This window comes from Euprymna scolopes, chromosome 21 (genome assembly GCF_053919585.1).
Source record: "Euprymna scolopes isolate OS-2025 chromosome 21, ASM5391958v1, whole genome shotgun sequence".
In the NCBI taxonomy this organism is placed as follows: domain Eukaryota; kingdom Metazoa; phylum Mollusca; class Cephalopoda; order Sepiida; family Sepiolidae; genus Euprymna; species Euprymna scolopes.
Window position 1 is genome coordinate 51,235,219 of NC_136502.1, and position 21,636 is coordinate 51,256,854.

At 33.9% G+C, this 21,636-nt stretch overlaps 1 protein-coding gene across 5 annotated transcripts in view; it reads right to left on the reverse strand.

Annotated features, from left to right (window-relative positions):
• The window catches only part of LOC145242290 (ankyrin repeat domain-containing protein 42-like), a 118,693-nt gene that overhangs the window by 48,912 nt on the left and 48,145 nt on the right, over nt 1-21,636 (reverse strand). For 2 of the 5 annotated variants that reach the window (XM_080105298.1, XM_080105299.1), the window contains one exon: nt 2,816-2,970. In XM_080105298.1, the coding sequence (XP_079961424.1) occupies nt 2,816-2,970 (155 nt within the window). Of the gene's footprint in view, nt 1-2,815; nt 2,971-5,821; nt 5,977-11,537; nt 16,365-21,636 lie in introns of those variants that run through there. The other 3 variants (XM_080105302.1, XM_080105301.1, XM_080105300.1) reach the window with 2 other exon arrangements.

Consider the following 21,636-nt stretch of genomic DNA (forward strand, 5'->3'; position numbering starts at 1 on the left):
AGCTCAGGGCAAGTTGAGAGAAAAAGGTCTAAGAGGCTTGCATATTGACCGGGTGTATTGGGTACATGGGTGGGTTCGCGAACAATCTGAGTGAGGTCATAAGCAATGGCAAAATCATGACAAAACCTTCCCTCGCCATCTGTCTTATTTGAATGGGTCAGCCATTCCACGTTATGGACGTTGAAATCACCACATATGTGGATGTTAGCCGAGGGATGTGAAGACAGTATGTGGTCAATTTTCTCAGATATGCTCTTAAAGATAGTAACTCCGCTGTTGTGGGGCCTATAGAGGGCAAATATAAATGCAGTGGTGTTAGCAAGTGCAACCCTGAAGCACATATAGGGTAAATTAGGATCTTCTCTAGAGATATCCCTGCCACACGGGAAGCCATCCTTAATGTAGGCACATATTCCATGCCCATGGCGATCTTGGGGGTCATGATTTTATCTCAGGGATTCAAAGTTGTTACATGGTTATTTCTAAAACCCTCTCACTTCTAGCGGGTGCCTTGATTCTAATGGAGAATCGGTCTGAACCTCTTTGCTTCTCTCCGACTCTTCTCCTCTTCCCTCCGACTGCATCTAAAAACTCTACCTACATTGAGAACTCGTCACATCATCGCATGATTAAACATGTGCTCATAAAGCACGTTGGATGACATGCATCATGTTGCCAAACTTGACATGACCCCGAGTTCAGTAACCTATTTTTCAAAATATGTTTACAATTTCAATTAACGATTAAATTCCTTATTTTAATTTTTACAGAAACAAATTTCATTATTACATTCCTTTTCCATATACAGATATGTAAGCTAAACAATTGCAATTCCACATTCTTATTTCAATAACATTCTGTATTTATTTTAGCTATGAAACATTTGAAAATGTCTTCTGAACTATCGAATCTTTTTCTCTCTAATAAATCTACAAAAGTAGTTGTTGATACATAGAAGTCTGAAGCACATGGTGTTAAATCCGACTTCAAAAATATATCGTGGTCTGAATCCGCTTCTCGATCTATATCAATAATCTTGCAACTCATATGCTGAGGTCGGTGATATTTCAGAATAGCAAAGCAAGCATTAACACACAACAAATAAATGTTACCAAAGGCAAGCTAACTTACTCTTCTATATACCAGGATAAGTTTTTTGTGTTTTAACTGAATTTAAGTTTTCAAAATAGAGGTAGTGTAAAGACTGTAAAGTTAAATCAAAAAACAAAATGGTGGTCTGCCTTCCACTGGGCATCAACGCATCGACTATCTTTGTTTGAAGTAAAACTGCTGACAGTTTGCAAACATCTTTTATTATAGTCTTTACTCTGATTCTGACAGCCCAAAGAACTTTGCATTTATCCACTTGAACATTGTTCAACTTTCTACCAAACTATAAGTGTAGGTGATTGAGTATATCCTTTCATTCCTATTATAAAATGATTTTGTTTTTTCTTCCATGCGATGGTTTTCATTACATATTACTAATATATAGGCATTGGTCTAATATTATCATTATAGACAGAAAAACACAATAACATGCAGCAAATATGAGTTTATTAACATTTCCATGAAAACAGTGTCCATTGTATTTTAAACATAGAACTGGCCAAAATGAGATAAATAAATGAGTATTAATAAATACTCAGAAAGTAATATTATGCTACCTAGTTCAATACAAATAATAAAATCACATTATTATTATTGTAGTAGTAGTAGTAGTAGTAATAATAATAATAATAATAATAATAATAATAATAATAATAATAATAATAATAATAATTCTTATTTCGTTTACCAACATCCCCCTGAAAAGAGATGGGATTAATTTCCAGAAGATTTCCCTCAATTCCAGCTCCAAACCAGGAGCTTCAAAGATCAAGGATTTTCCTAAGGATGTTGGTGGTACCTACAATAGCAGAGGTCTGAAGGCCGCCTAAAACATTGGGGATTCATAGTTTTTTCAATTGTCCTTCCAGACGACTTGATACTTCTCCTAGCGTACCAACTATGACAGGGATTATTTCTGTTTTAACCTCGTGTATATGCCTTATCTCCAAGGCCAATGGAGCATAACTGCTCCATTTCTCGTTCTCCTTTTCTCTCACATTCCTCTCCCAGGGTACTGAGAATCTACAATCTGCCAGTTTTTTGAGGCCTTGCCAATGACGACCAAATCTGGACGATTATGTTCCAATTACTTGGTCGTTATGACACTTTTGTCCCACCATACCTCTACCTTACCATCCTCACTTCATCAGGCACCTCCTCAAACCACTTTCCAGCACACTTCACCCCAACCTTCTAACAGACCTCCCAATATATCCAGTCCTATGCGATCGCGTCTTTTGCAGTACTCTCTCTGGGCCAATCTGCTACACCCTGTTGCCAGGTGTGCAATTGACTCTGAGACCTTACCACAAATCCGGCATTCTGCAGCAACTTCCTCTCCTAGAACCACTTTTTTTTAACAATCATGTTCCTAATGCCTGCTCTTGTGCTGCACACACAAAAGCTTCAGTACTCTTAACCAGATACCCAGCTCTAAGCCATTGCCATGATCTTTCATTAGCCACTTCTGCTATATCCTGGAAGAACTTTCCGTGCATTTTCTTCCTAGCCAGTTCCTCTGCCCTTTCTCTGTCCATATGTTTCACATACTCAGCTTGGTTTCGCATACCGCCACTTCATTGGCCACAACCTTGAGCATCCACTCAACAACAACAACAACAATAATAATAATAATAATAATAATAGTAGTAGTAGTAGTAGTAGTAGTAGTAGTAGTAGTAGTAAAGAAAAACAGATTATTTACCTCAAGGGCCCCAGTATTGCAGGCTGTATGCAAGGGAGTAAATTTGCTTCCACCGCTTATCTCATTAATATTAGCTCCACATTTTACCATTTCCTCAACCTCTTTGATGTCCTCACACTTAACAGCTTCATGAATGTTGGCATATTTCTGCACGGCTGCAAAGAATGTCAAACCAACAATTTACGACATGAGAAATTATTTCTTTGAAAATTAAAGTATCTATTCCATCAAAAATGATAACGAGAAAAGTTACATTTAAAAAATGTTGTTTTACAGAATATCAACCCCCTTTCCGAGTCATTTATGCAGAATCCAGCATTTTTGGAAGAAGTTTTTTTTTTTATGTCCGTTCTTTATATCTTCAAATATTAATTCATTGTGTTTGGTTTGGTTGTTTTCTAGTGGATTCTGTTGTTTTTGATTTTGGCTTTGCAAAATACGAATGAGTTTTGAAAGGAGAAGAATTAGAGCATTAATGTTTGGTGCATTTTAAGTCAAGAAGCCAGTAGGAAAGTGAGAGAAAGAAAAAGAAAAGGAGGGTGTTGTTGCTTTTGACTTTTCAGAACATAAAGTTTTGCAAAGAGATAAAAGGAAAAAAAAAGCTTTAATGTTCTGTGCATTTGAGTCAGGAAGTTGATATCTTCAGACACCATAATCTGGTAGGACCAGCTTCCATGCAAAATGTCTGAAACTTAAAACTTTTTTTTTTTTTAAACAGGGTTGTTTTGAACTACCCCCCCTCCACAACACACACACACACACACCGCCAAACACCCGGGCAATGCTAGGTACCCCCGCTAGTCTTTAATATAAATCTCACCTGTCTGTTTAAATGTATGTATGTATGTATGTATGTATGCATGCATGTATGCCTAAAACTTTTGACAAAGGGGACGGATTTTCACAAGATTAGTATCATTTTGAAGCTCAAACATTATTTAATTATTCCTTCGCCCTCAACTGGGCACTTTTCTACAGAGAAGGGTCACTTTTTTCGATGATATTTTCAAAAGACATCCCCTTTTTTCGATTGACTAGCCTTCGCCACTTCTGGTTTGGCAATGAACACAACAGCAAAGACGTCACATTTTGTTTGTTTTTTTCACGTTTTTTTCCTCCTTCGCGGTACGTGTTCAAGCCTACCTGCTCACTACCACTTTTTGTTTGTTCGCGTTTGTTGGTTTTGCTCAACACATACCTCCAAACACCCGGGCAACGTCCGGCACCCAGGCTAGTATACCAGAAAGAACAGTTGGAAATAAGTTATGCACAATTCACTATGACTATACAATCCCTACAGCTACGTGCTTAGATGAATTCTTTTCCTGAAATCTAGCAAAATTGAGAAAAAGACCACACGTAAGATAAACTATATTACAATCATTTAAAATAACAAAGACTTGTTTACCTGTTTTGGTTCATAAGGCAGAGAAAAATCAATGTTCTTAACTGGTTTACTAACTCAATGTTTGGAAGGTTGAGGTGAATCTTTTTCTTTTATGGAAATCGACCCAGACAAGGCATGAAACCACTTGATGTGGGAAACTAATAATAAAAAAATATACTGTTTCAAGGTAAACGACTTGCCAACCATAAATGTTAGATTGAATAGATTTTGACTCAGAAAACAACGATTTTTTTCTCTTTGTCAGCAACATCGTTCGTGGAATGTGAGGATTAAAAGAGACAAAATAAATGAAGCGAGAGTCACGTGACTGCAAAAAAGTAAACCAAAGATCCACTTTCTACTGTCCTTGATTGATTGATCTTGATTGAAGATTTGGACGTCTGTGTAAGCAACATACTGATAGAAAACCAGCCAATAACTGTCATGATAATATTTATTGGATGTGATTTCGACCAGTATTTTATTTGAATTGTCTATTTTTGAGCAATTACTGAGATTTCATTCATGTCGACCATTTTTTTCTTGTTCTCACGTAACATCCGACATTACTGGTTTTTCGAACTGAATAAACGCTTTAAAATAAGTGAACACACTAAAAACTTATCCAGTTAGAAGAGTAACATGTTGCATTTGATAACATTTATTTGTTATATACATTTTTAACCAATTTTTGGTTTTGTTGTCTATTGTAAAAATACCCCCCTCCCAAAAAAAAAAACAACTAAAAAGAAACAATTGATATAGCATAATTAACGTGGTTTTCTTCCATTCGTAATCCTAAATAGATTTCAATATGACATGTTTCCCCCCCCCCAAAAAAAAAGAAAAAGAAAAGAATAAAAAGTGCTTATTTAGATTGGCGCTTAAAGAAAATACAGAAAGGTTTGTATGACGTACCAGTCATGGATGGAATGCAGGTGAAATATTAAAAAAAAATCACGTAATTTTATTATTATTATTATTATTATTATTATTATTATTATTATTATTCAATCAAATCAAATTTTACGATTAAGTGAGTCGAGTCGTAGTGTTTTCGTCAGCCATGATTAAATCTGATGAAATAAAAAGGGGGGGCAACTCCAATCGAAGTTGAGAAGTGAAAAATAAGTTTATATTGAATGCAGTTTAGCAGTAATATCGATAAAAATCGTAAATTTTTATTTTAGTAAAGTATTTGATCGATGTACGTAATTTTTGGAATATGACATCTTCGTTCTATAACGAGTACATACATCACACAGACTTTGCTGTATTTTTTTTTACTTTTAATTGCCGCCATAAATGCTACTTTGAATAAGCACCGAATAAAAATTAAATAAAAAATAAAACCATTTTCTCGCCTATATACCCTTTCTTCGTCGAATTCTGATTAGATCGTTAATCTTGCCGATTATTTTTTTTTCTTGTTATAAACTACACTACACTATTTAAACAACAACAACAAAAAGATATGGCTTTTTAAATTTCCGTTCTAAATATTACAAAATGTTTTTTGTTTGTTTTTTTGTCTGTTATATTTTTTATGATATTATTTTGTGCGTTAAAATTACGTTGAATATTCATTATTTGTTTTAAAATGACAAAGAGTTGTTTACCTGGCATTGTCTCGTTCTTCCCTTAGCTTCCCTAGTTACCGTACATAGAAACGCGACGAATAATCGATTTCCTAAATTATGGAAAACCAAAAGCACCTAGATTTACTAATACGAACAAAGTAGATATTACATTTGGATCCAAGCATTAACGCCAGCAAATCTTTCAAATATATACTAACAGGGAGACCCGACGTTGCCCGGGATTGGATAAGAATTAACGAATGTTTCATCCTCCCATATCACCATTGTCATCGAAATCGGTGAAATCGATCACTTTTCAATCAAATCGATTAATTGCATGGTCTAGTTGGGGATCCACAGCACACAGCAGTATACTGGGAGGAAGCTTCACATGCTTTCCTGTACTGACTTAGCCCACACTACATTGTAGTCTACATTGCACTGTAGAGAACCTACTGTTGATTTTATAAAATTATTTTTTATATAATGGCTTGAATTAAAGTTAAAAATGTAAAAGTCAACTATCACGCTTCAGTTGTATTCTAAAAAGAAACATTCATATGGAACGCGTCCCTGTCATATTAAAGAACATACTGTTAATTTTATATGTCTGGCCTTTCTACTTGTGCGGTGATAATGGCTTAAATTAAAATTAAAATTACAAAGGTCAAGAACCATGGTTCAAGCGTGCTCCAAACAGAAACATTCATTTTGAACGCAGCCCTGTCATATCAAATAACCTGCTGTTGATTTTATATGAGGAGCCTTTCTGCTTGTGCGATTGTACAATTTCTCAAATGCACTTGTGGTGTTAGGCTGTATAAGGCGTTAACTTCAGTCAAAATTGCCTGTTTCTTCTTTCATCAGATTTTTATTATTGCTTATCGATACTTATTGAAAACATTTCGACACAGAACCTATCTGAGAACACTGGCAGGCACATAAAGTACTTTCGTGTGTAATTGCATGAAAATCGGACCAGCCGTTTAGGGGTCCATAGGGAAAGAACACCCCCCCCCCATCACACACACAAAGTTCCCTTTATATAAATAATAGTAAATATAAGGAATTAAGATATCCCTATCTATTTGAATACCCACGAGGGAAACGTTAGCAATAAATCTGTGTCATATCTGTTTTTAATTTTAATCTGTGTCATATCTCCCCAAATTAAAACAAAAATAAAATATACCCGAGTCAAGAAATATTTATTCTTATTTGAGTTAGGAGAAGACAGGGTGCTTATTTAGAACAGCATTTTTATTTTGAATATATATATATATATATATATATATATATATATATATATATATATATATATATATATATATATATATATATATATATATATATATAATTATCTAACAATCAACTGGTATGGAAACCTGTGATTATAAGTTTTACAAGATATTACTGGCAGTAAAATTCTATAAGAACTCTCCCACCTAAATAAAAAATGCTCGATATACAAGATAGAGCAAATAAATAAAATTTTAGTCATTCAATGAATTTAAAAATTCATGACGTGAAATGTTTAAATTTCAAAACAAAAGATTTTTATTATTCTATGTAAGACAAAGAATACATTTGAAATATTATATCTCCTTATCCTATAGGATTTCGATGTCTACCGTCTCTTCAGAGAAGAAAATTTTAGCAAATAGTTATAATGGTTTACACCTTATTTGCTAAAGTCAATGAGACTTGGATTACTCAAAATACAGTTTCGATCATTTTACCACACTGCTATCAAAGACATTCACTTCGGATTTTACCATGCAATTTGGATGTGAATTTTTATATCCTTTTCATTAACTTCCCTTACTCTATAACATTTAAATACTTAAACAACGTTTAATTGTGATTTTCCATGTCTCACTGACTTTTTCCACCAGCGACATTTTTCATATGTAATAAATTGCTGCTGCGCATTGTGTGGGTGTTCAGCATTAATGAAGACACCATCATATTATTCTAGGCTTTTTGTTAAAATTGTATCGCCCCACCCCCTTACTAAAATAATAACTTTAATATATTGTCTGGGCTGATTATTTCATTACAAACACGCCAATCAATTCACTCACATTTCATAATTTTTCATAATTCTTGGATATGTTACTAATTTCGGCGATCATTTTTCATAATTTTAACCCACATTATCGCCCCCCCCCCACTAAAATAATAGCTTTGATATATTGCCTGAGTTGATTATTTCTTTACAAACACATCAATCAATTCTGGGTATTCTCATAGTATGCATGTTCCACCTATCTATCCAATCCCGGGATATGCTGCGTATTCTGCTAGTATATATCTTTCACCTATCTCAGTTGATCCCGGACGATGCTTGATATTCTGCTGCTATATGTTTTCCACCTATCTCATTCAATCTTGGGCGATGCTGGGTATTCTGATAGTATATATTTGCACTTATTTCATCCAATCCTGGTACTGACTTCATGTCCGCCAACCCACTGTTAAAAGTATACATGAAATAAAGTAATGTTTAAATCATAAACTGTTTCAGTCATTTCCGGGACTGACTTTATATCCCCCAACCCACTATTTAAAATATACATGAAATAAAGTAATGTCTAAATCGTAAACTATTTCAGCCATTTCCAGGACTGACTTCATATCCTCCACCCCACTGTTAAAAATATACATTAAATAAAGTAATGTCTAAAACGTAAACGGTTTCAGCCATTTCCGGCACTGACTTCTTATCCTCCACCCCACTGTTAAAAATATACATTAAATAAAGTAATGTCTAAAACGTAAATGGTTACAGCCATTTCCGAGACTGAATTTATAACCCCACACCCCACTGGTAAAAATATACATGAAATAAAGTCATGTTTAAATCATAAACTGTTTCAGCAGCTTTTCAAACTTAATACATAAAAAATATTACCATGGTTAGGGATTAGGCAACCATTACTTCAACATGAATTTCTGAGTGTAGTATCAGTTTCAGCATTCCAGTGACTTTAATTCCCCTTCTTCCTAAAGAAGAGTTTTTACAATTACTACCATGAGGACATTAAAGACGAAAATATGATCTCAGGATTACTTGATATATTTACGTGATTTATTGAATTTAATTAGAATTGCTAAAAATTTAACAATATTTCAAAATAAATTATATTTAAAATTTAACAAATAAAATGTAACATATTTTCAAATAATTATTTTCAAAATATTTTTTTAATGCATAAATAAAATGACATTCAGTTTAGAACATTATGAAATTGGAATGTATTTTTTATAACATTTTTTTTAAAAAAGATAACTTTCTTTAATGAAATAAAATGAGTCGTAAGTATCGTAACAATGATAATGTTTCCCTTTTCTGCTAATATAACTCTTCCAAAAATGAATGAAAGAAAGAAAGAAAAAAAAAACACGTTCCGGCGAGTTAAAGTGCATTGTATCCCAAAAGAAATGTAAGGAAAACACAAAAAAAAAGTAAAAAGAAACCAGAGATTTTACCATAGGCAAGAAAGTTACTTGATCAATTTTTGTGTATTTTGAAGTATTTCACAACTTCTTTCTTTTTTTACTTCAATTAAAAAGTTAAGTCATCAGACAGAAAATAAAAACTGTTGGCATTGGGTTTGCAACATTTTCTGAATGTTGAATAGTTTTATTTGTTTTGTTTTTATATTTTCCCCTTTACGTTATGTAGAAAAATATATTCTATTGCATTGGTTCATTTTAAGTTAATTACAAAAAAAAAAAAAGAAAAAAAGCTAAACAATATTACAATAAATATTAAAGTCTTGTCAACACACATACATTTCATTATTTCCTTAAATCACTAGTGTGGAAGATGATTGACGTACACTGACCACTGTCAACTTAATTTCATGCTGCATTCTAATCCGGTTAAATATTTTCCTCACAAAACTCGCCATTTGATTTTTTTTTTCACAATTCACCATCCAACATATCTCTTGTAAACAGAATGCAGCTGCAGACACCTTATCTCGCTTTCTTATAAATTTTATGTTATCATCTTCAGATATCAATCTACAACAGATGGCTTTAGACCAGTTGTGTCTGTTTTCACCTGAATTGGGTATTGGCGAATTTACATACTTTCCTGTGCTCACTTTGGACATACAGATTACATGTGACATCACAAAAGACTCATCTCGCCCCCTTGCTCCAATGTATAATTTGTAGCAGCAGGAGCAGATATACTCATGACTTAAGATTTTGAATATGTTTCTTTTATAGCAGCATTAGTGATTGGTGTAGCAGTCAATATCGTTTCCGGCTTGCCCAATCAGACGTTGTTTCTTTGGCAAGCTTGACACATAATGAAGTGCATAAAGGTTAAACCATGGCAACTTTCTGTTGCTTCTTGGCTCTCGGATTGGTAACATCCCCATGTGGCACGAACCAATCCCCAAATACTTTCTTTGGATTCCACAACTCATCCGGGCCTTTGGACCCAGAGTTCGACTAAGACGAGAAGACAAAAAATTCATCATGGCTGCTGCCAAATAATAATTTCAACCACACATGCATGAACTTTCCTTCTTGCATTAGATTCCCTAATTATTGCCCCCCCCCCCCACTTCATATATGGACACACGCTTCTATTAACTTAAACATATTTATAAACTCACTTTTAACAGGTCTGTCTAATCATTCATCAATGTTACTACACAGGAACTCTTTCCAATATTAACTCTTTTTCTTGCAAACCTACTAACAAAGATAACTAACAAAGTTGTTCTAAAATGATATATAGAGAGAAACTTGTCATTATTTTTACATTTTGGTAACTCCTAACGTAAGGATTTTTAGAGAATGTAGAAGGAGGAAGTTTCTCAACCAGGTAGCTTTCTGCAATATGATTTATTATAGAGATAAAAGTATTCTTTGCAAAGTTTTGTCTCCACATAAATTCAATCAAATAACTGTCCAGCAGATCCTGGTTGGTTCCACATTCTCTTTTATTTCTTTGTTTGTCTTTTTTCCACATCTTCTCCACATGATTTGTGGTAGCCCTAGTCGTAGGGTCCAAGAAATTATATCTGTGGTTAACTGTAAGATACCCTTCAAATCCTACTTTGCCGTATGCCCGCCAGCAGTCAGAGACTATTGTGGTTCCGAGCAGCATATATTCCTTAATTATTGGAAGAAGGGTTTATGCCTTACAGTTTGGGATTGCGACTAGAAAACCTTCTTTCTCAGTAGGGTTGTATCCTTCAAAGACCTAAAGCAGTTGAACGACCCCTCTGACATTATATATTTGTCTAGTGGTCCTAGTGCTGATCTGCCTGGGATTCTGAAGCAAATAGTCCTTGCAAATATACGCCAAGAAGTTTTTTCAGTTGGGGAGAGTGTGATCTGACTCGATATCACTCTTGCCATGGGTTGTTGTGCGTTTCTTGTTTGTAGACCCACAAATATATGAATCTTAAGCTAATTTGTATCCGGAGATGGTATCACTGGAAGAAGATGCCATGGCGCAAGGAGGTCCAATGTCTGCACTGGCCATTATTGCACCTCTAGCCGAAACCGTCGGTTATGTTTTTTCACTTTTTTAAAGATACACTTCCATTGACATTTCATGCATCTACTTGCAGCTGCAGCAGTCAGTTTTCTTGGCAGAACGTGAGGACCTTTTCCAGCGACTTCATGATAGCTTCCAGCCTAGAATTGTTCATTATCCATGTCACAAGAATAAACACTTGTTGTTTTTGCAATGGATCTTTTCAAGTGCAATGAAACTCTTTCCTTTCTTTTTCTTCTTCCAATTTGGTATCGTCTGCTCTCTTTTGGCAATAGTTTCTCTGCATTATCTGCAAGATGTTGCCGAGTGAAACTCATGGAAAAGCAGGATTTAAAATGCAGTAATACCCTTTTTTATTTTATTTTTTACTTATGCTGAAGGGGCTCTCATTTTCGTTTACATACTGCCAGTTTTTGTATTTTGTTATTTTTGTTATACAATTTAATTAGGGTTCAACTCCCAGGGGAAGTGTGCAAATATCATGTTTAACTGATAAACATTCCTATCTTTTTAGTTTAGGTCAGTTATTTAAATACGAATGGCCTAAAACAGTGCATATTCTCTACTAAAACTCCAGCATTATGTGGAGGCCGGTATATACTTGTTCTGGAGTAGTTAATACTCCTATATCTATGATAGTATGGATTTGTATGCCACTACGTAAGCCAGGCATTTCCGCTGTCAAGCAGAGAGCAAACACATAGTTTAACCACTCGCAATGGACACCAGGACTCTTTTCCCTTAATATTGTGACTCTCTAAACAAGACCACAACATTGGCAACGTATGGATTCGAAAAAAGACTCACATGGATCTCCTTTGGATAAACAACCAACTTCTGTTTTTCGATTTAGCATTTTTTTGGACCCAGATTTGGCAAAAATTGCTAATGAGCGAATCCCAGAGTTCAAATTTTTTCATCCAATGTGTCCCAAAATTGTTATTAGTGTTTTTTTTTATACAAACATCTTGAGATTCAGTGTTTTTTCCTTCAACGTTACATTAGTGGCAACCTCACCTTCAAATCTCATTTTTCTCCACTTATTGAATGAGCAATTTTCTTGGTTCTCATCATCTTCGGTTTTCCGATTTTGCATGAAGTATGGTGATTTACGATGGACAAATGCAAACCACTGTCAAGTTGAAGTCTAACATTCTTGTCCTCAATTTTTACCGTCCCATACTCTATATTGGAAGAGAGTAGTTGTTCCAGCGACCCTCCAAAAGAAAATCTTGAAGGATTTTCACACAGGACACCCTAGTGTCATCAGAATGAAAAGTTTAATGCATTGATAAATGTACTGAAAAACCTGGACAAGGATATTGAAGAAAAGCTGAAAGCATGCAAAGGATCTTCACTAGCTGCTGAAGCTTCAACAATTCAATTTAGCCCATGGCTCAAAGCTGACTACCCATGGTCGTGGATACACATGGACTATGCGAGACCACTTAATGGACAGTACTACCACATAGTGGACAGTTTCTCTAAGTAGCTTGAAGTCTTTAGGTGCAAAATCTCAACTACTGACTTCACTATAAAGACTCTTCATGAGTTATTCAAAAGGTTCGGAGTGATTGTTTAATGTCAGATAATGGCAGTCAGTTTACATCCAGGGACTTTAAAAAGTTCATGAGGGGCTTCCAAGTTGACCACATCACAACTCTGATTTAGCACCCCAGATCAACTGGACAGGCCAAAATATTTGTGGACATCTTAAAGAGGGCTCCAACAAAGACAAAGGACACTTCATCCGAAAAAGCATTACAACAATTTCTTCAGGTGCACCGCATAATGCCTAACAAGAATACACCTTCCTAGATGTTTCCAGCGGAAGTGATGTTCATGAGAAATATATGGCCAGTCTTTGACAAATTATTGCCAAAACAGGTACAACTGCAAAGACAACTTACCCAATAAGTATTATGAGAGAAAAAATATTCTTCAGATGCACAAAGATAATAATACTTTTTAAGAGCAGGGAACAATCAAGAACATAATCGGCCATATGTCTACATGGTGGAAGAACCACATTCCACACATAAAAGCACTTGAACCAGATACGCAAATGCACTTTTAGCAAACAGAGTGAAACTCCGCCAGAAGAAACGTTGGACTTACTGTATGACACATTTAACTGGGAACCCCCTCAAACTAGTACAGAAATATGTCATTCTGGCAGAAAAAGGAAACTGAGAGACCCCTTGGAGGTCAACCCGAGAAAGAAAAAGCATATTTCAGGGAAATAAATCTTCGGAGGGAGTGTTCTGGGGTAGTTAACACCCCTATATCTCGTTTGGCATTATGTAAGCCAGACATTTCTGTTGTCAGGCAGAGAGCACACAGGTAGTGTAACCACTCACAGTCAACACCAAGACTCTTTCACCTTAATATTGTGAGCCCATAAACAAGACCACAATAATACTGTACAAGTGAAAGCAGCCAATAAACACGATTATATACATTTCTACAAGGTAAGCTATTTCTTTTAAACATCTTTTGTTTGCTCACTTAAGAAGCTTTTCCTTCTGTTCTTGTCACTATTAGCGAAAATTCACGTTTTAAGTTTAAAACTAAAATACAACCATAGATTACTTTACGAAATACATTTGTAATTGATTTCATTTATTTATTAATTACATTTATGTCTGTACATTTATGTATGGCAAATTTCATGTTGACTCACCGGTTCCCATTAGCTCTCCGAAGTTAAGCAACATTGAACTTGGTCAGTACAAAAATGGGTGACCGTTTGGGAACACCATGTGCTGTATGTGCTCTTTGCTTATCTCGGCATTGTTTCCAATTCAAGAGAGGTGTGGTTGGGGATTGTGCAATCCTTGCCTCACAATTACATGCAATTATTCTTACTACTGCAAACCATAGATTACATTTTGAGAGGTAGGTATATTTTATTTCATTTCTTTATTGATTAGATTTATGCCTGAGTAGATTTGTTAAGGATGTTTCTCAGTTCTCAAACATCAACTCAGTATAAACATCGACTAAGAAGTGTGAGTTTTCATGTGTGTCTTTAAATAATATTTTCTGGAAAATGATGAGCCACACACTTGACATGAATAACGTTTCTCTCCAGAGTGAATGTTTATATGCCTTTTTAGACCAGATTTATCTGTGAATGATGTGCCACACACTTCACAAGAATAAGGTTTCTCTCCGCTGTGTATTTTTATGTGTTTATTTAAGTCAGACTTTGATGCAAATGAAGAGTCACACACTTCACAGCAATATGGTTTCTCTCCAGCATGATTCCGCAAATGCACATCTAACTGAAATTTAGTAATAAACGATGAATCACACAAATCACATCCAAAAGGTCTCTCACCAGTGTGTCTTCGCATATGAACTGCTAACGAATATTTTCCTGACAATGACGTGCCACATTCATCACAAATAAAGGGTTTCTCACCAGTGTGGGTACGTACATGATTTTCTAACTTAGTGTTTGTTGTAAACGATGAATCACACACATTACATTTAAAAGGTTTGTTACCAGTGTGGTTTTGCATATGTACTGTAAGCTGAGATTTTGTTTTAAATGATGTGTCACATATATTACAACTATAAGGTTTTTCTCCCGTATGGTTTCGCATATGGACAATTAGTTGAGATTTGTCTTTAAAAGATGAACCACACATTTCACAATTATAAGGTTTCTCTCCAGTGTGTATTCGCATGTGTGATGTTTGCTGAGATTTCGTTTTGAATGAAGAGTCACATACTTCACAGCTATAAGGTTTCTCTCCAGTATGCTTTCGTATATGTACGGTTTGTTGAAATTTTGTTTTAAACGATGACTCGCACACGTTACACTTATAAGGTTTTTCTCCAGTGTGTGTTCGCACATGTACTGTTAGCTGATGATTTGTTTTAAATGATGAGTCACATGCATCACAACGATAAGGTTTTTCTCCTGTATGGTTTCGCCTATGCACTATAAGTTGAGACTTGTCTTTAAAAGATGACTCACATGCATCACACGAAAATGGTTTCTCTCCAGTGTGAGTACGTACATGAACTGTTAGAGCAGATTTTGTTTTAAATGATGAGCGACACACTTCACAAGAATAACGTTTCTCTCCTGGGTGGGTACGTGCATGTAGCTCAAGTTCAGATTTTGTCATAAAACACAAACCACACACATCACAACTGTAAGGCTTCTCTCCACTGCTTCTCTGCATATGTACAGCTGCGTAAGATTTTTCTGTAAATGATGAGCTACACATATTACAAGAATATGGTTTCTCTTCAGTGTGTATTAGCATATGAACACATAAGGAAAATTTATGTGTTAATGATGAGATCACAAACTACACAAGTATCACATTTTTTACTAAAATTTTTGTTAAGTGAGTTCTTAGAGATCAAAATTAACTGGTTGGTTTCATCATGAGGAATTGTACGTTCATGTATCTTTGAATTGTACGTTCATGTATCTTTGAATTGTACGTTCATGTATCTTTGAATTGTACGTTCTTAGAGATCAAAATTAACTGGTTGGTTTCATCATGAGGAATTGTACGTTCATGTATCTTTGAATTGTACGTTCATGTATCTTTGAATTGTACGTTCATGTATCTTTGAATTGTACGTTCATGTATCTTTGAATTCTACGTTCATGTATCTTTGAATTATTTTTTTGTAAATAATTTGTCACTTTATATGTTTCAGCTTTATTTCCAGTGTTTTATAAGCTTTTTTTTTTTACTTTATTTCAATCTAATTTTATTTTTGATAAATAGTGAGGCATACATTTCCTGTTAAAAGTTTTGTTATTTTTATGTATTATTTAAAATAAGTTTTCTGTAAAAATGATGAACAACAACATTTTTAAAGAAAGGTGTTCTTTAATGTGGATTTCTATGTGTCTTTAAAATGCGTTTTTCTCATGAGCCGTACACATGATGAACAAGTTTGTTCTGTATTGTTAATTGATAACTATCACTTTAACTAAGAGTTTGTTGCTTAATTATGAGTCATAAACTTTCGAGTACTGACTGAATGAGATACTTCTTCCTCCATTTGTATTATTACCTGTAAATGAATAAGAAATTCTATTTGAAAAATACATATATTAATTCAAATGAAATTTAAAACAAAATAATAATTACAAAAAGAACTCTTTTTATAAAAGTTACTGTTATGGCTATATTTCTTCTGTTTCAGTAGAAGGAACATATCTATAATTTGGAACTTATGGGTGTTTGATGAGATTGTTTCTTTTTCTTCTTTCTGCCTACATATTTAAAAAAATATTTTTTCCCTAGCTAGTAATATATGATCTTTTAACTATGGTTTTAAAAAATGTTACCCCATTGTTGATGTTCATTTTGAAAAGTGTTGGCCAAGCCAAAAGGCGTCTTAATGGAGTTTTTCTCTAGCCAACCCCTTATTCACCCCCCCCCTTGACTAACTTTTTGTTTTTTAAACATTGAATTAGAATTAAGGAGAAAAATATTTTTGAAGTGTATTTTAATTTCTGTTTGTTATCACACTTTTTTTCTTAAATAATATATGTTGAAACTATAAAAAATACCTCAGCAGTTAATAATAATTATTAAACAAATGTTTACTAAAATTATGTACTCATAAAAATCTTTTAAAAAGTTATTGTATACTAGAGTATTAACCTTGACTAGTTTGCATTGCATTTCAAAAATTTTGCAAAAATTCACTAAATTAAGAAGTTTCTGAATTTGATAAACTATACTGGACTGTAAGATGCTGAGCTCACCCTATCTCTTATTGTACTGACTTAACCCTAACTCTAACCCTAACCTCATATTGTAATAACTTGTACTAGCTCTGGAGCGATTAAGCCATTTCCATCCTGAACAAATAACCAGGACAAATACTGGAGTAGCAGATACATGCATAAACGAATCACAGCAAACCCCATAATCTGCTTGGTATCGTGTTTCACTGATCTAATACAGATTTTCAGCTGACCTCCACATTGTTTTTTTAAACCTGAACAAGGGCTTGTTCCATGACATTGTGGATCAAATCATCTTAGCGATGATGAAGAATGTGACCAGACTAATGAAAACAGCTTGAGAGAAGAGCTCACTGCAAAGAGGATATGCTACAGCAAGAACAATGGAATTTGAGATATATTACTATCAATGAACACAATTTGAGATATATTACTATCAATGAACACAATTTGAGATATATTACTGTCAATGAACACAATTTGAGATATATTACTGTCAATGAACACAATTTGAGATATATTACTGTCAATGAACACAATTTGAGATATATTACTGTCAATGAACACAATTTGAGAAATATTACTATCAATGAACGCAATTTGAAATATATTACTATCAATGAACACAATTTGAGATATATTACTATCAATGAACACAATTTTAGATATATTACTATCAATGAACACAATTTGAGATATATTACTATCAATGAACACAAAGAATGCAGCACAAATAGTAGTGATCCAACACCTCAAGCTTTCATAGTTCACTTGCTCTCACTGGCCAGGTTTCACAGTAGTACAATAGAATGGTGAGATCTTGAAATATGTGGGTGTTAGAACCAAGTTTCATTCCAGATCTAAATCAAAACCGAGATCAAAGATTGGCATTGCTGATAAGATTGTTGATATCATCCTCTTCTTGATCTGTTTCGGTGATGACAGAATGATGATATTTGAAACAATCAAGCTCTTCAAGGACTTCCCTATTGAGGACAATTGGTTGTTTTTCATTTGGGAAGAGTTAAACATGTTATTTTAATGCTGTGTTATTGAACATGGCTCCAGAATACAGAACATTAACATCGGGTGATCATCGATGATCATGCAAGCTAGCAAATATTTACTGCGATGAACTATAAATAATAAACCCGATAAAATATACAGATTCTTTCAATCATTTTCTCCATCTATTTAAAAATCACTCCAGATGGAATCATGAATCTTTTACTATTTGGTCAATGTAAGATGTAGTCATATTCTGCTAAAACTAGCATGTCTTTGCTTCCGTCAATTCTAATTTGTAATGCGTTAAGCAATCAAATGAAACAAAATGTTTGCCCTAAATTCTTCTGACTTGTTTCCTCCAGCCATCCATGTTATTTAACTAATAATACTTAAAATAAAGATTACACATATATCCCAACCAAATACTAAGAAAATGTAAATTCTGTAGTTTTTATGGAAATCCCTCCAGACAAGGCATGAAGCCATTTGATGATGATTAACATGAGCAAAAGATGATTATCGCAAAGACAAGAGATGCCTATTGGTTTTAGTTTTTAAAAGATCAATCAGCAGGAAAAGAGTTCCATAAGGTTGCAGTTCTTGAAAAGAAGCTTCTGGAAGAAGAGGAAACTGTATTACAATGAGATATTAAAACAGCAAATTGATGAAGACCACTAGAACAACGAGTCAAGCAAGATGGAACAAAAGAAGCAGGAAATAGATCAGACAATTTTGAAAAAAAGACTGAGATTAGCAACATCTGTGAGAGAGAGAGAGGTTGCAGAAAAGAAGAAAAGCAGAGGCCAATCAAATTACAGATAAGTTTCTACACCTTTTTAAATGACCTTCAAATGAGGCAGAGAGTCACCAGCCTAAATATGACAACAATACTCCATACATGGTTTGATATCAAATTTATAGACATGGAGAATAAAAATTTAGTTCTCTCCTACTGCAAGAACTTAGACATCAGGGTCAGAAAGTGGGATTGAGACGTCAACGCCTCAGAAGAGGGATAATCTGACGTGCAAAAAGTGCCTGAGCAGCGCCTGGTAAGGGCATTAAGTGTAAAATGTGTAGAGAGATAGAGAGAACCGATTTTATGATAAGCGAAAAGAGCAATGGATCGAATATATGAACGCCAAAAAACACTTAATGAGAAAGAAAGTCAATTTCTCCTCAAGTGCAAAACCATCAATGAGAATGTCAGGAAGAAAAGTTACAGCTGCTTTTTGACAAAATCCTGACAATAATCAGTTATAACTAGATTGTGAGAATTTGAAATAATATGGTAATGTCCGTGGATCAACACTTTGAAGCCAAATGTTGCGCAATGTTTTACATGGCATTTTGTAGATATATAATCTTTTACCAATTCTTTGATGTTTTTTGTTTTTTTTTACATAGGCGTCACCACTTATCAAGGACGATAGGCCACTCAAGGATAAGGGTTAAAGAGTGTACAGTAGTCCAAAGGACAATATAGTAATCGATAGTAATGGAAGTTCGGTAAATGTGTTAACTTAAGTGGAACGGCTCATCAGAAACTTGTTCATGTTGGACTTGAAGACAACCATATTATAGACAGCTGGAAAGCAGGAAAACGGAAGACAATTCCACAGGCGTGCAGTTCTAAGAAAGAAGCTTTGATCGTGGAATCTATGTTTAGGTTTAGGCACAGATAAAGAGTGGGGAGAATTATTGATAGTGTTTTCAGCTAGTCTAGTGTTTCTTGTGAAAGTTTGGCGAGGGGAGACCATAGATTGAAGCTCAGTCGAACACTTTCCATGAAAATAACGATAAAGCAGAGACAAACTTGCAACATCTCTTCTGTGAGATAGAGGTTGCAGCAAAGAGAAAAGGACATCTCCCACCAGGCCACGAAGTCAATTTTGAACCCTATCAAGGCAGGACAAGTCTTTTCTATCAGCTCCTGCCCATATGTGGTAAAAGATGTTGAAAAAGTTTCGTTATAAACTATAAATTTTAATGATTATTTTTATATTCAGTTGTTACTAAAATGTAACTTTTTCAAAATAATCGTTTTCTAAATACCAAAACGTTACACTCATTCCAATAATAACTGTTCAAAAGTATAAGTTTTAAAAGGCAACTTTCATTCATTTCAGCATTTAGACTTTGTTTCGAAAATTTATATTTTGTAAAAAACATTTTCTCAAAACAAAACAAAACAAACAAAAAAACTGAATTTCATTAATCTTCTTACTATTCAGTTATGTTTTATTTTGTGTTATTAACTTTTCATTAATCTTATTTTAATTCAATAAATGTTCAGATAACGTTTTATTTGGAGTTATTGTATTGTTCTTAACACAAACCTTTGATATTTTTGGATACAGTCTACTTGAATTATCTTTTCCTGTTCTAAGATCTTGAAAATAAAAACAAAACATTGTCAGCAAAACAATACTGCACAAGTGCCGAATGTTTTTCTAAATAATATTAGTATTTACTCATGCTGGAACGAGTAATCAGAATCGAGAATCATAAAAATCTGAACATTTTGGGGGTATCCGAATCGGAAATATTGGTACCTATTTTCCGGTGCCAAATCGATTATTTTAATTGTCTTTTTTATTCAATTTTATTTAAAGTGAAAACTTCCATTACTGGTAATAATGACACATTAGTAAATATTCATTGATTTTAAAATACAAGTAAAGCTAAAATCGATAGATCATCCTTCACAAGTGTATTTTGACGTTTAGGAAAATATCTGCATATTTAACATTTTTTTTTTTTTTTTTTTTTTTGAAAATTGGGGCAAATGACAACTCTATAGTTAAATAATTAGAGATTTATAAAGAATCGGAATCGGAATTGGTATTGCATCGGAAAAATAAATGAAATTCAACCTTTTTGGAGGAGGGTATGGAGATTCTATTTTTCATGGAGATTGTGTGGCACAACACTTAAAAATTTTTTTAAAAAGGAAATAAAACACTTATTTTACAATTTAAAATAGGAAATCACTTTTGTACATAAATTTAACATAAAATGATCACTTATTTCTGGACCATTCTAACTTTTTAGGGCAGTTACCTAAAGAGTATTTCCACTAACCGAGTGAAAAAGTCGGCACTTCTACATTATTAGAACAAAATTTAAGAAACCGTATACTGAATTTTACACGAAAACAATGGTATCCCTAATATATTTTAAACGATTATATCCAAAAATTACGAAAATCGATAAGGTAGAAAATTATATATTAAAGAAAATAGAATTTGAAGAATACGATAGTATTTGCTTATGTAAGACACAGGAGAGTTCAAAAGGGAGGTAATTTTCCGTTTTGATTTATTTTATAAAAACAAGATGGCCGCAATTTTTCATCTGCTAACACGATTAAATTTGTTTTCTGTGGTGGTTTTAATAATAAGTCAGTAATATTCAGGTAATTTTAACCGAATAATTTGGAAGCGACCATTGTAATTTATTAGAATTGACAAAAAAAACAAAAAAAAAAAAACAGTACAAATCATTGTTTTTTCTATCTGAAAACTCCATTTATCGACTGCAAGATTTAGTTCTGATAGTGTAAAAGCCCTGAAAAGTCAT